The 14,273-nt window shown below is 53.0% G+C and overlaps 1 protein-coding gene across 6 annotated transcripts in view; it reads right to left on the bottom strand.

Annotated features, from left to right (window-relative positions):
• SCARB1 (scavenger receptor class B member 1) overlaps positions 1-14,273 on the bottom strand; it is a 121,752-nt gene that overhangs the window by 27,824 nt on the left and 79,655 nt on the right. For all 6 annotated transcript variants that reach the window (XM_058424925.1, XM_032168308.2, XM_032168301.2 and 3 more), the window contains 6 exons: positions 13,004-13,161; positions 10,450-10,591; positions 9,678-9,881; positions 7,357-7,452; positions 5,661-5,776; positions 3,259-3,425 (listed from right to left, as the gene is read on the bottom strand). In XM_058424925.1, coding sequence (XP_058280908.1) covers positions 3,259-3,425; positions 5,661-5,776; positions 7,357-7,452; positions 9,678-9,881; positions 10,450-10,591; positions 13,004-13,125 — 847 coding nt within the window. In that variant the 5' untranslated portion in view covers positions 13,126-13,161. The remainder of the gene's footprint in view (positions 1-3,258; positions 3,426-5,660; positions 5,777-7,356; positions 7,453-9,677; positions 9,882-10,449; positions 10,592-13,003; positions 13,162-14,273) is intronic.

Raw genomic sequence — 14,273 nt, 5'->3', positions numbered from 1 at the left:
CAAACCAAGAAGTGCCCTTTTGGCCTAAATCAAGTGGAGTCCAGCATCTGCCACTTGCGACAGTTGCTGTAGCACACCTATTGGGTGTGTAACATCCTCAACCTTACGAGCAGAAATCCCCGCCGATACCAGCAAAGAATGAAGCAAGCAGAGGCCAATGCCCAGGCGGGCCAGACAGGACCAGGAGACAGCAGCGGGTATCCCAGGCCCCAGCTCCAAACCATTCGCTCATAGGTTGCTCCATTCTGCCTGAAATGAGGGAAAGCATCCAATCTATTGACAGTCCCTCCTCCTGACCCCTGTTGCAGACCAGTCCTTTAGAGTCGCCGTCTCCAGCTGGAGGACGGGGCTTCAACCAAAAAGGCTCCCAGAAGGCAAGACACATTCAAATAGAGGGCTGCTTCCGGTCCTACCAACCCTGTGACCTTGGTCGCATCCAGCATTGGGCCTCGATTTCCTAAGTACAGAACGCACTCACCATCCCTATATTCAAATACTGTATAAGTACCCATTACATTCGAGGCACAGTTCTAGAAGCTAAGAATAAAACCAAGAAGAGGAGCTTGGGGTCCTGCCTGCAGGGATGACAGTGAATGGAAGGGGCAATGAATAAAATCCACAGTCCATGAGTTCAGGGAGCAGTGAGCACCAAGAAGACAAGAAGAGGAAGCCACAGGGAGCAGCAGTTGGGAGACGGGGCAACTTTAGAACAGGAACTCAGAGGACGCCTCCCGGAGGAGGTGGCATTTGCATGCAGACCAAAAGAAGGTGAGGGATGATCCACTCAGAAGTCCAGACAAAGAGCTCTCCAAGCAGGGGAAGCAGCCCATGCAAAGGCCGTGAGGCAGCACTGACCTCGGTATATTTTAGAAAGAGGGCGAAGGCATCAGGGCTGGAGAATAATGAACAGGGGATGTGTAGGGAGAAATGGAGTCAGAGAGGCTGGTGGGGCTGGATCCTTCGGAGAGGCTGGTAGGGGCTGGATCCTGCAGGGCCCAGGGCCATGGTGGGAGTTTGGACTTCACTATGAATGCAGACAGAGCTGCCAGACATTTTAAGAGTATGGTGGCAATCTGCATTTTTTTTCGAGATGGGTCTTCCTCTGTTGCCCAGGCTGGAATGTAGTGGGGTGATCACAGCTCACTGCAGCCTTGACCGCTGGGCTTAGGCCATCCTTCCACCCCAGCCTTCCACGTAGCTAGGACTGCAGGCATGCACCACCATGCCTAGCTATTTTTTTTTTTTTTTGCTAGAGAGAGGTCTTGCTATATTGCCAGGCTGGTCTCGAACTCTTGGCCTGAAGTGATCCTCCCACCTCGGCCTCCTACGGGGTTGTGATTACAGGCGTGAACCACCACACTCGGCCTGCATTGTTAAAAGATCCCTCGGCTGCTGTCGGGAGTGCTACAGACTTCCTATGATGATGGAAATATTCTCTATCTGTGCTATCCAAGACAGTAGCTGCTAGACACACATGGCTTATGAACATTTAACTTCCGGCCAGTGCAACCAAGGAACTGCCTTTTAATTTGATTTTGTTTAAATCAATTTCAATTTAAACAGCCGCAAGAGACCAGCAGTGACCGCACTGGATGGTCTAGGGGGTGGATGGTACGGCAGCAACGTTCCATTGAGGGATGGGCTACTGAAAGGGCTGGATCACCAGGAAGGACGTGTCCGTGGCCTGGACAATGAGGCGGGGGTTGGGGTGGGGAGCAAGAGAGAGGAAGGAGTGGGGACTCAACCTGGAGGTAAAGCCATCTGGGGTTGTTGACGCACTGGAAGAGCCGAGTGAGGACAGGGAATCAAACTGACGCCTGAGGGTCCAAATTGAGCAACTTGAGGCGGGGGTGTCTCAGGGACTGGCACACAATTGAGACACACCAACAATGTCAGGGGACACGACACCAACAGCAATCATCACATCTGCCTAGCCACCCACACTGCAGAACAAGAGGATGTTATGTAACACACAGACCCTTGCCAGCCTCATTTCATGTCATTTAGGACACGTACATGCCCTAAGCCCCAGAACCCATAGCTATGTCAGGTCACAGGGTAAACGGGTGCTGGGCCTGCTCAGCAGCTGCCTTGAAGGTCCAGAAACTGGGTGGGGCACAGTGGCTCACACCTGTAATCCCACTGCTTTAACAGGCAGAGGCAGGTGGATAACTTGAGGCCAGGTGTTTGAGGCCAGTCTGGGCAACATGGTGAGACAACATCTCTATAAAAAATTTACAAAAATAAAATTAGCTAGGTATCGTGGCCCACACCTGCGGTCCCAGCTACTCAGGAGGCTGAGGCAGGAGGATCGCCTGAGCCCATGAGGTTGAGGCTGCAGTGAGCTATAATCGCACCACTCTACTCCAGCTCCGGGCTACAGAGTGATACCTTGTCTCAAAAAATAAAAATAGGCTGGACGTGGTGGCTCACACCCGTAATCCCAGCACTTTGGGAGGCCGAAGCAGGCAGATCACTTGAGATCAGGAGTTCAAGACCAGCCTGGGCAACATGGTGAAACCCTGTCTCTACCAAAAATACAAAAAATTAGCCAGGTGTGGTGGCGCACGCCTGTGGTCCCAGCTACTCGGGAGGCTGAGGTGGGAGGACCACTTGAACCTGGGAGGTGGAGGTTGCAGTGAGTTGAAATGGCGCCACCGCACTCCAACCTGGGTAACAGAGTAAGAGTCTGTCTCAAAAAAAATAATAATAAACAAGATGGGGAGATTGTCCTGGGGCATCTAGGAGAGCACGATGTGGTCTTAAGGGTCCTTAGAACTGGGAGAGGGGGCAGAAGAGGGAGCACAGGAAGAGATTTGAGGACAGAGTGAATCAGAAGGATGCCATGTTGCTGGCCTCAAAGGTGGAGGAAGGGCCCAGGAGCCAAGAAACACAGGGGGGCCTCTAGAAGCCAGAAAAGGCAGACGCAGATTCTCCTACAGCCTCCAGAAGGAACACAGCCTCCTTGATCTGAGTGCGGTGAGACCCACGCAGATTTCTGAACTACAGAACTGCAAGATAACCAGTGTGTGTTGTTCTAAGCCATGAAATTCATGTCAATTTATTGTGGCAGCAACTAATAGACCTGGCATTTCTTCCTTTTCAGATTATCTTCCTGCAGCCTCGTTATCTTCAGCCTAATGGAATTATCAAGAGTACAGAGGCCAGAGATTAAGCAGACAGCACGGGGCAGATAAACCCTCAGCTGACCCCACCCTCGCACCCTCCCGCCATCCCAGCACAGGGGACGGCACGTACTGAACCTGCAGGTGCTGACGTTCTGAATTCCAGACTCCAGGCACGGGCAGAAGCCTTCGTTGGGAGGGTAGATGGACCCGTTGGCAAACAGGGTTTTGGGAGCCACGAAGCGATAGGTGGGGATGCCTTCAAACACCCCTGACTCCTTGTACATTAGCTTCATGGATCTGCAGGGGACAGACAGGGTGAGAGGGGACACCCAGACCCAGCGGCCAGAGCCAGGCCCTGCCGAAGGCTGCCCAGATCCAGCCACTTCTCCCCATGGGTGCTACCACCTCCCGGGTCCAAACCGCCCCCATCTCTCACCCAGGTAGCTGCAGCGACCTCCTAACAGGCCTCTCTGCTCCAACTCTGCCTCCCCACCCATGCCAATGTATTAGCTACGGCCAGATGGAGTTTTACAAAAGAACAGAGGCCAGGCATTATGGCTCACACCTGTAATCCCAGCACTTTGGGAGGCCGAGGTGGGAGGATCACTTGAGCCCAGGAGTTTGAGACCAGCCTGGGGAACATGGTGAGACCCAGTCTCTAAAAACAAAATTGTTTTTGAAAGTTATGAAATTAAAAAAAGAACAGAATATATCACGCCCCTGCTGAAAATCTGTGACCCTTTCTAGTCTAACCTACCATTAGGATTCATTGTTCTTGTCTAGCCCCTGCATAAGCTCTGCTCAGCCCCGCCCCACCTTCCTGTGCCCAGGGCCTCCCTGCAGTTCCTAAGCACGCTCACTCCTGCCCCAGGCCCTTTGCATCACTGCTCCCTCTGCCTAAGAACAGTCTCCTCTGGCATCTTCATCCACCAGACTTCAACCCTTCAGTCAGATCTCAGTTCAGCTGTCACTTCCTCAGGTGGCAGCACCGCCCCCCACACCCACCCCATCCACCCTCCATCAGTTCATGCTCCTGTACTTTCTCAAAAGCACGTCTGAACTTGAACATGCACTGTGCTACCCACTCTGTCCATGGCAGCCACTCAGCACGCATGGCTGTCCATCCTGCCCTTGACATGGGGCGAGTCCAAATTGGGATGCAAGTGTAAAATACATTCGATTTCTAATACTTGCTAGCGAAAAAAAAAAACAAACTCATCAATAACACTTGAAATGATCCCATTTTTGATATATGAGGTCAAATAAAATACATTATTAAAAATAATTTCACCAATTTCGTGTTACTTGTATTAATGCAGCCACTAAAAAATTTTAAATTGCATGTGTGCCTTGCATATTTTGACTGGTAGGAAAGTGCCAGCTTAGATAATAGTATTATGTCAATGTCAAATTTCCTCATTTTGATAACAGCATTATGGTTATGTAAGAAAATGTCCTCGTTTCTGAAAAACACCCACTGAGTATTTGGAGGTAAGGGGGCATACAGCCTCTAACCTACTCTCAGATGGTTCAGGAAAAAGACACTTAGCAAGAGGAGGGGGTGGGGGGCTTAACATGGCTAGTGAACGTGGGTGAAGGGGAGACGGGGGCCACTTGTATTTCTCACGCAACTTTTCTTTAAGTTTAAAATTCAGCTTTTAAAGTCAGCTGGGTACGGTAGCTCACACCTGCAATCCCAGCACTTTGGGAGGCTGAAGCAGGAAGATCCCTTGAGGCTAGGAGTTCAAGTCTAGCCTGGGCAACATAGCGAGATCCCCATCTCTAAAAAATTAAATAAGTAAAAACTTAAAACAGTAAAAAGTGGCCACACAGAGCAAAAGCACTGTCACTCTCTGATACTCTAGTGTTTTTGCATTTGTCTGAGTTGCCCTGATAGGACACAACCTCCTGGGGAATGGAGACTTGGCCCACCCTCTCACTACTGGGCATCTGGCACACAGTAGGGCTTCACAGGGTTTGCTGGGAGGGCAGATAAGTCAAGGTCCACATGAGTGAATTCCCAAGTAAAGGACTTTTCCAGAGTGACCAGAATGGAACACGACACACCAAGGCCTCCAGAAAAAGGCTGCAGAAGCCACCCACTGTCTACTTTTACCCCACAACTAGGACCACGGGACACACAGAGCTGAGTCTGAAGGGGCCGAGCAATGCCAGCTGATGTCTCAGCACCCAGATGGTCACGGGGCCCACCAGCCAGATGCCAGAGGGAGCCCACCTCTCACCTCCATTTCATGGCCCCCTGTGACCTTGACATGTCCTGCCCCCTCCTCCCAGCCCAGCACCACCTGGCTGCAAACCACCACCAGCAGCCTCTCTTTGGGCCGTGTAGAGGCATTGGCAGCTGGAGTTTGGCTCTTGGTGGTGTGGCCAAAGAGAATTCAAGCTGGTGCCAAGGGCTACTGAGTCAAACCCACGATGAGTCAAAATGCTTTCCAAGTGCACAGCCAACACCACAGAATTTGGCCATGAGCTACCCAGGAAACCCAGGAGGCCCCACGTCCCAGTGATTACCGGCAGGCCTCAGGACTGTAGAACTCCAGCGAGGACTCAGGAGTCATGAAGGGCGGCCACATTTGCCCAGAAGTTCCATTGATCATGTTGCATTGATCAGAATGCCAGAAGTCAACCTGGGGGGAAGCATCCAGACTAGACCCCTCAGTAGGGCCAAGGCCCCTTAATAAGCCCTCTGAGGTGCCGCACACCTAACTTGCCCTGGTGCACACATGGCCACTCAATTCCCAATACTGGCATGGTGGGAAGAGGGCAGGCTGTGTAGACACACAGAGAGAATACCCACCACAGCTTCCCACTCCCAGACCCCTGAACGTGCAACTTCACTAGGGACTCAGTTCTTTCATCTGCAAAATGGGCCTATCACCCACATTTCCAGCCTGAATCTGGAAAAGAAGTGCGGTGAGCAGGTGAGGTGAGAGGTGGGGCACGCCCTCAGAGCGGACGTCAACAGGCACCTCCTGAAAACAATCGGCACGCAGGCAAACTACTTAAAATCATAACGGTGGCCACCACCGGGCAACCCCAAAACAGAACCTATCAGGTTAACTGACTCTGGGGAGCGAGACCCAGACTCGACAAAACCAACTGCTCACTTTCCAATCTTCTGTATGATAAGGATGTTTAAAAATCACGTGCACGTGTATAGTATATTGGAATATACAAGCCACGATGAATGTGAACTCCAGCTATCGTGAATGGCTAGTGCCGGTTGCCGATGGTGATTTTTGCCACTCTGGGCACTGGTTGGGGTACGATTTGTCCCCAGCCCTCAGGGTCTTTGCGGTAACTACCATGGGGAGTGGGGAGTGGGAAGTCACACAGTCATTTTCACGCATATTGAAAAAAGGTCACGAAGGTGAAAAAAGCAAGTTGCAAAACAATGCACGTAGTATGATTTCATGATATTCAAAGAAGAAACAATTCCATATTTCTCTGCGTACATACAGGCGTGCACATGGGTAAAAATGGACAGGAAGAATATATCCCAAACTGGTAATGTGGGTGTCCTCTGGGGCGAGGGGTAGGGGTGGGAGGTGATACTAAGGGCACTTATCTTTCTCTCTTGTTTTATTTTGTAATGCAAATCTCTTCTCTTTTCCTTGGAGACTGAGTTTCACTCTTCTCACCCAGGCTGAAGTGCAATGGTGTGATCTTGGCTCACTGCAACCTTCACCTCCCGGGTTCAAGCGATTCTCCTGCCTCAGCTCATGAGTAGCTGGGATTACAGGCATGCACCACCACGCCCAGCTAATTTTTTGTATTTTAGTAGAGACGGGGTTTTGCCATGTTGGCCTGGCTGGTCTCGAACTCCTGACCTCAGGTGATCCCCCGCCCCCCCCCCCCACCTCAGCCTCCCAAAGTGCTGGGATTACAGTCATGAGCCACCATGCCCGGCCTTCAAAACATTTTTGTGAGTAAAGAATCAAAAGGAAGGAAGCACTCAGTTCCCAGAAGACGCCAGGTGCTCAGTGAGCTCAGTAAGCAGTCACTAACCCCACCTACCCCTCTGGCTGGTCAAGCTTTAACCAGAGGTAAAATCCCTCCTCCACCTCCAAGAGTGTTCATCCTCCCAGCACCCTCTACACGACAAAGGAAGGAGCCCTGTGGTCCCTGCCATTCCCGAGCAGTCACGGCCCGGCCCGCCTTCCCCTCTCCCTGGCGATGGGGGCCCTCGCCGCCTCTCGCCCCTCACCTTGCTCAGCCCGTTCCACTTGTCCACGAGGTGGATCCTGCTGATGTTCTGGACCCCCGTGAACACCGTGAAGAGCCCAGAGTCGGAGTTGTTGAGCTACAGACACAGCAGGGAAGAGCATCGTAAGGCTCGGACCTCCCATTGAGCCGGCCTGGTCTGAACATTCTGGGCTGAGCCCTCCTCCCCCTCCACCAGAAGGACAGGGCCCCTGGCATCTGGTTCACTGCCACATGCCCAGTGTCTGGGGACCGACGAGAGGCTTGGGAGCTTTCTAGGAGGAACGGTCCCGGGTTCCATGGCTGCAGTGTTCCACCCTCCCTTCCTAACTCCGGGAAAGTCTGGCTTTCCTCTCAGGTGAATGGCAGATCACCCCCACCACACCCTACTCCAGCATAAAATAAAGCATGGCCAGGTCAGCTCCCTGAGCAATGAAAAAGGAGAAGTGGCATGTCACTTGGGGGATGCTTTAAGGACTGTGCACACACCTTTCACCAGGCTCTCTGACACTGCTATAGCAGCCAAGGAGGTGTGTGTCAAGACAGAGCCTCCCTCGGCCTGGGTCCCCGAGTGACTACCACAAGCGCAGGTGCCCCAGTCACCCACACTGGACGTGGAGTGCAAGCAAAGGAAAAAGTCTTGGTTGTTCTAAGCCATGGAGATTCCGGGGCTGCTTGTCACAGCAGCAAAACCTGGCCTGTCCTAACCCATCAAGGTTCTTGATGGGTTCTTGATAGTGGGGCCCAGGCTTTGGTGCTCCGAGAGCATTTCCCAGAAGCTGGTTTGCAATCCCAAAGACATGCAAAGCACAAAGTGGTATGAGTGACTGAAGGAAATATCTAGAAGTGCTTTGCAGGGTGGAGCACACTGAGGAGCTCCAAGGTTGCCCGACTGAGAGGCTGCACCCATCACAGACCTCCAGAGCAGGACCCAGCACAAAGCCCTGGCCCAGCCTCCCATGTGTGTCTGTCACCTGCCCATGTGGAGCCAAGAATAACTGGAGCCACTACCAAGGGGAGCATTAAAGGGGCTCATGTGCAAAAAGGGCCAGGTACGGTGCCCCGGACACAGTAAGAGCTCAAAATGCTAGTCTTTATTTTCATTATTATTGTTATTATTAATAAATGCTCACCCAACAGGGTCCTTAAATGATCATTCTAATGGACAGAGAGCATCAGAAACTGCCAGTTACTACCAAAGCCCACTCTCTCCTTACTTCTTCATAACAAAACGCAAACCGTACTCAGGGCATCAGCACACACAGCTAAAAGGCTACCTTTCCAGCTTCCCCTGGAGCCAGGTGTGGCCACATGACTCAGTTCTGGCCAATAGAAAGGAAGTGGACATTGGTTTTCTTCCTCCCTAAGAGGGAGGAAACTGGGACATGCTGTTTTACCCCCAATTCCTCCATCTGCTCCCTAAAGCCCCACCACTTCTTCTTTCCTGCTGTGCTGCCTGGAATGTGATGTGATTGCTGACACTCTAGCAGCCAACTTGGACAATGAGGTTATCTTGAGGATGAAAACCACACGCCAAGGATGGCAGAGCAGAGCAGTAGAAGGCTTCCAGATCACTTAAGACCGTGAAGCTGCCACACCAACACTGAACAGCCTACCGCTAGACTGTTCCTGTGAGGTTTTCATTCTATGCGGTCAAACGTAGATTATACTAAACTAGGGACTTTGTAATAACTTTCATTTGCAAAGCACTTCAGGATTTACAAGATGCTTTTACAGCATCGTGCCACTTAGCCCAAACTTGCTAATTGACCCACACGACAGGAGCCCGTCACCCTTGACAAAAATGCACTGAGTATCTATCACGTGCAGCACCACGATATCCCCCCCCAGCACTCTACCCTGATCAGCAGAGACCAAAGAGATGGCTGAGGCTGGAGCAGTCCCAAGGACTCATTGAAAGCTGAGGTGAGGGAGTCAGACCCTCCATGGACGAGATGTTGGCTCCAAAGCCCAGTCAGTGACCCTACCAGGTTGCCAGGAGTCGAGATTAAGAGTCAGCTTGTGATCTTACTCCCCAGCAGCCATGCCCCCTTCAACCAGCAAAGCCTCCCATTTGCTAAGGCCCAGTCACATCATTTGAGCCTGGATCAAGCTGTACCTGAATCCAACCCTAGCATTTTCAGTTCTATAAGCCCCAACATTCCCCATTTAAGCCGGTTTGAGTCAGGTTCTCAGCCACTTACAACCCACAGCCACTAGATCCCCAGCCAGCTACAAAGCAAGCCGGTGACCAGTGTCCAGGCTGTGTGAGGGGAAGACAGGACACAGGCCTGAATCTTTGGCTTCTCACCAGGCCACACGTACCTCAGCAAATAATCCGAACTCGTCCTTGAAGGGGAACATGCCTGGAAAGTACTTGTTGATGAGGTTCACAAGAGGGTCCTTGTAGCCCCACATGATCTCGCCCACAGTGCGGTTCATGAAGGCACGTTCGCCGAGGGTGGTGAATGCCAAGGTCATGATGAGCTTCAGGGTCATGGGCTTATTCTCCATCATCACTGCCGCAGCCTGCAAGGCGAAGGGACACTAGCGTCAGAGGCTGGACGTGGCTGGCCCATCCTCCCTCGGCCCCAGCTGGGCCTCACAGCAAAGAGCCCATGAAGGTAAATGCTGGGGTGCAGGAGGCCCCTGGAGTGGCCATGTGGGGCGTCTGGGACACCAGAACCACCCTCTGCTCCTCCAGTGCCAAGGCCACATGTGCTCCCGAGAACCCATTCTCCCCCTTGCACCCCACTGGACTCAGGCTAAGTGAACTCCAGCCCCAGTCCCAGACGTGGGCCTGTGGCTCAGCCCTCAACACGACAGCCCCTTTTGGAGATCTCAGAAATGTAAATTGAAAAGGGAAAAAAAAGTACTTTGGCCAGGACTTCCAAACCAAGACAGGTGGACCCACCTGGGAAACTCAGAACCCACCAGGGGTGAGCAGAGACAGCACAGGGCCGAAAGCCACCCACCAGGCGTGAGTCCTCACGCTCTGACCACCTCAGGGACTGCTCTCTGCACAAGGGGCAGGCGGGAGGAGAGACAGGGGACGAGGCCAGGGTGCGAGGCAGCGTGGGCCACAGGGCAGCCTCACCAAGACCAGGATGTTGGGCATGACGATGTAGTCGCTCTCTGAGCCGTGGGACTTGGAGGGCTGGAACTGGAAGGTGCGGTACTCGAGGAAGGACACGGTGTCGTTGTTGTTGAAAGTGATGTTGGTCTTGTGCCTGAACTCCCTGTGGGGGAAGCCAGCGGGTCAGACGCCCCACCCCACTGCATGGGACATTTCCCTTCCACTCGCCTGCAGTGCCTGCCTGGGAACCAGGGGCCCTGGACGTCTGTGCACACCTCCGGCCCCACAGCCAAAGCTGAGCTCAGCCCCTCCGCCAAGTCTGTCCCTCCCCATGCCTCCCCACTGCAGGACACGGTGTCGCCACCCACCCGGCCTCATTCTGCTCTCCCTCGCCCAACACAGCCATTGCCTCTCCACCTACAAAAGGAAGTAATCACAAGCCCTACTTCAGGGGGCAGCTGTGGGGATTAAACAATTCCCCACAGTAAAGCAATCAGATACCCGGAAAGCAATCAACACAGCTGCCGGGTGCAGAGAAAGCACGAGGTAAACATCGGCTGCCATGACTGTTGCTGCTGCTGTCATTATGGTCTCTCATCTCTCCAAGCCATTCTCCACCATTCAGAAGAATCTTTGAAAAGTGGAAATCAGGTTGGGAGCGGTGGCTCATGCCTGTAATCCCAGCACTTTGGGAGGCCGAGGTGGGCAGATCACCTGATGTCAGGAGTTCAAGACCATCCTGCCCAACGTGGTAAAATGCCGTCTCTACTAAAAATACAAAAATTAGCTGGGCATGGTGGCAGATGCCTGTAATCCCAGCTACTTGGGAGGCTGAGGCAGGAGAATCGCTTGAACCTGGGAGGCGGAGGTTGCAGTGAGCCGAGATGCGCCACTGCACTCCAACCTGGGTGAGAGAGAGACTCCCGTCTCAAAAAAAAAAAAAAGTGGAAATCAGATCATGCTATGCTCTGGACCACAACCCCACTTTGCATGCAGGTTAAAATCAGGATCCTAACATGACCTCTGAGGCCCTCAGCAAGGCTCAGGCCTCGTCTCTCCACTGTCTCTCTCCCTCGTAACCCCAGCCGCACAGGCCTCTGTTCCCAGCCTTCAGACCTTTGCACATGCTCTGCCCGGGACTCTCTCTCCCCAGGGCCTCTTCCCACCATGCGGGTCCAGTGAGTGTCCCTTTGCAGAGGTGCTCCCGACCCTCCAGTCAGACCGAGCCCCAAGGCCACCCTCCCTCCTGCACTCCGGCTTCACACTGTTTTGTCTGCACAACACTGATGGCTGGCTGCCTGATTTCCCCTTATTTGTCCACTTCTTTACTCTCTCCCCATCAGAACATCAGCTTGGTGAGGCAGGGCCTTGGTCTGCCTGTGCCCCCAGCACACAGGAGGTGCTTAATCAGTGCTCACAGAATGAAGGAGTATAGAGAGCTTTGGCATTTTTGCCCATTCTGTCCACTGCTGGGTCCCCTGTGCATAGAACGGCAGCCAACACCTAGTAGGTGCTCAATAAACATTTGTTAAATGAACGAGCGAATGAGTGAACGGAATACAGCATCTGACTCGTGTTTCCCACTCCCAAACCTCAGGCACATTTGCTGGGTTTTCATCTTGGCTTTCCCAGAACCAGACTGTGGGTCTCCAACCGCGGGAACACCCTCTGCCTGCCCCATCCCTGGAACACTGTGTGCCTGGGGCAAGTCAGCTCTCCTCTCTGAGCCCCTACTCCTCCGCCTGTGAACTGGGAAGCAGGGGTGTGGAGGAGGGGAGGTGCTGTGAAGACTCCAGGAGGTAAGGGCGTTGTAACAGGCACACCCGCCAGCCGTCTCAGAGCTCTGAGTGCATCCTGAGTGTCCCGATGACCCCATAAAGGGGGTCTTGTGTCTCTCCAGTCTGCAGACAGGCAAACTGAGGCTCAGAGTGATGAAGTCACTTCCCCTAGGCCACAGCCAGGTACAGGGCAAGCAGAAAGCAAAGGCATCACTCTGGTCCCTGGGCCAGCATGTTCCACAAACAGCTGACCCCTTCCCGTGCTGACCCACCCGGTCCTCTGGCCCAGATAGGGTTTGGGGGGTAGATCCCTGCTCCTGGTCATGCATGTGTGTGTGTGTGTGTGTGTATGTGTGTGTGTGTGTATGTGTGTATGTATGTATGTGTGTGTGTATGTGTATGTGTGTGTATGTATGTGTGTAACTCACACATGCACCCTCCACCCAGACCCACACCATTGGTCCTTCCCTGCTCCATAAAGAACCTCTCTAGGCAAGGTCTGGTGATTCACACCTGTAATCCCAGCACTTTGAGAGCCTGAGGCGGAGGATCGCTTGAGCCCAGGACTTCAAAACCAGCCTGGGCAACACAGCAAGATCCCATCTCTAAAAAAAAAAAAAAAAAAAAACCTAAAACAAAAACTTCTCTGGGACTAGCACTTACCCCGACTATGCCTTGCCTGCTTCCGGAACAATCTCTGGGGCTCCGTCAGCAGCCTCCCCATCCCGTCCACTCTGAGACCCCTCCCCTGCCCAGCCTCAGCCAGTCCCTCCGCCCTCACCTGGACACAGCCTCACCTGTACACGTAGGGCCCGCGCTCCCGCACCTGCGGCTTCTCGCCCTTCAGGATCTCGTCGGGGTTCGTGACGTCAAAGAAGTAGACGGAGAGATAGAAGGGGATGGGGATCTCCTTCCACATGTTGAAGGACAGGCTACTGGGGTCGATGCGCACGTTCTGCAGGGGAAGGGACAAGTACGCTTGTGGGGAGAGTGATGAGGGCTCCACACCCCTCCACCGGCTCCGGAACAGCTGCCGGAGCCCGGCCAGGGAAGGGGCTCCTCGGCGGGGGCTTGGGATAGGAGGTGGTGGGAAAGCCCTTCGCACATGAGGCTGTCGCACCTGGAGCTTATGGAATTAAACAGGCAACCTATCCATGCTGTGGTAATGCTTCTTAAAATACATCCTGACAGCAACAGGTGACACCAGTCAAGGGACTGTGGTAAACAGGGGCCCATGCACCATCTAAAGGGAGCGCCGGAGCTCAGGGTAGCGGATGGGCTCAGGGCAGGGATAGCCTCATGCAGGAACGTGGGCTCCGTGTGGCCAGGTGGATCATTCATTCATTCCACAAGCACGCACTGAGCACTACCACGTGCCAGGCAGGTTCTAAGAGCTGGGGATGGGAGAATGACCAGGACAGACCAAAAGCCCAGCTATGTGGAGCTTTACCACAGCGGGGGGAAAGGCAGGCACCAAATAACTCAGGTAAAACGCATGCCACGTGACAGAGCACAGAGAAAACACAGCAAGGATCGGGGAAAGACTGGGATTTGAGACACAGTCATCACGTAAGTGAAATATAGGTCAGGCGCCGTGGCTCATGCCTGTAATCCCAGAACTTTGGGAGGCCGAGGTAGGAGGATCACTGGAGCCCAGGAGTTTGAGACCAGCCTGGGCAACAGAGCAAGACCCTGTCTCTAAAGAATACTTTTATTTATTTATTTATTTTTTTGAGATGGAGTCTCGCTCTGTTGCCCAGGCTGGAGTGCAGTGGCACGATCTTGGCTCACTGCAACCTCTGCTTCTGTGTTCAAGCGATTCTCCCGCCTCAGCCTCCTGAGTAGCTGGGATTACAGGCCCCCACCACCACACCTGGCTAATTTTTGTATTTTTATTTATTTTTATTTCATTTTATTATTTATTTATTTATTTATGTATTTATTTATTTATTTATTTTGAGAGGGAGTCTTGCTCTGTGGCCCAGGTTGGACTGCAGTGGCGTGATCTTGGCTCAGTGAAACCTCTATATCCCAGGTTCAAGCAGTTCTCCTCCCTCAGCCACCCGA

This window comes from Hylobates moloch, unplaced genomic scaffold (genome assembly GCF_009828535.3).
Source record: "Hylobates moloch isolate HMO894 unplaced genomic scaffold, HMol_V3 SCAFFOLD_12, whole genome shotgun sequence".
Lineage (NCBI taxonomy): Eukaryota > Metazoa > Chordata > Mammalia > Primates > Hylobatidae > Hylobates > Hylobates moloch.
This window is presented reverse-complemented; position numbering and strand designations above follow the sequence as displayed.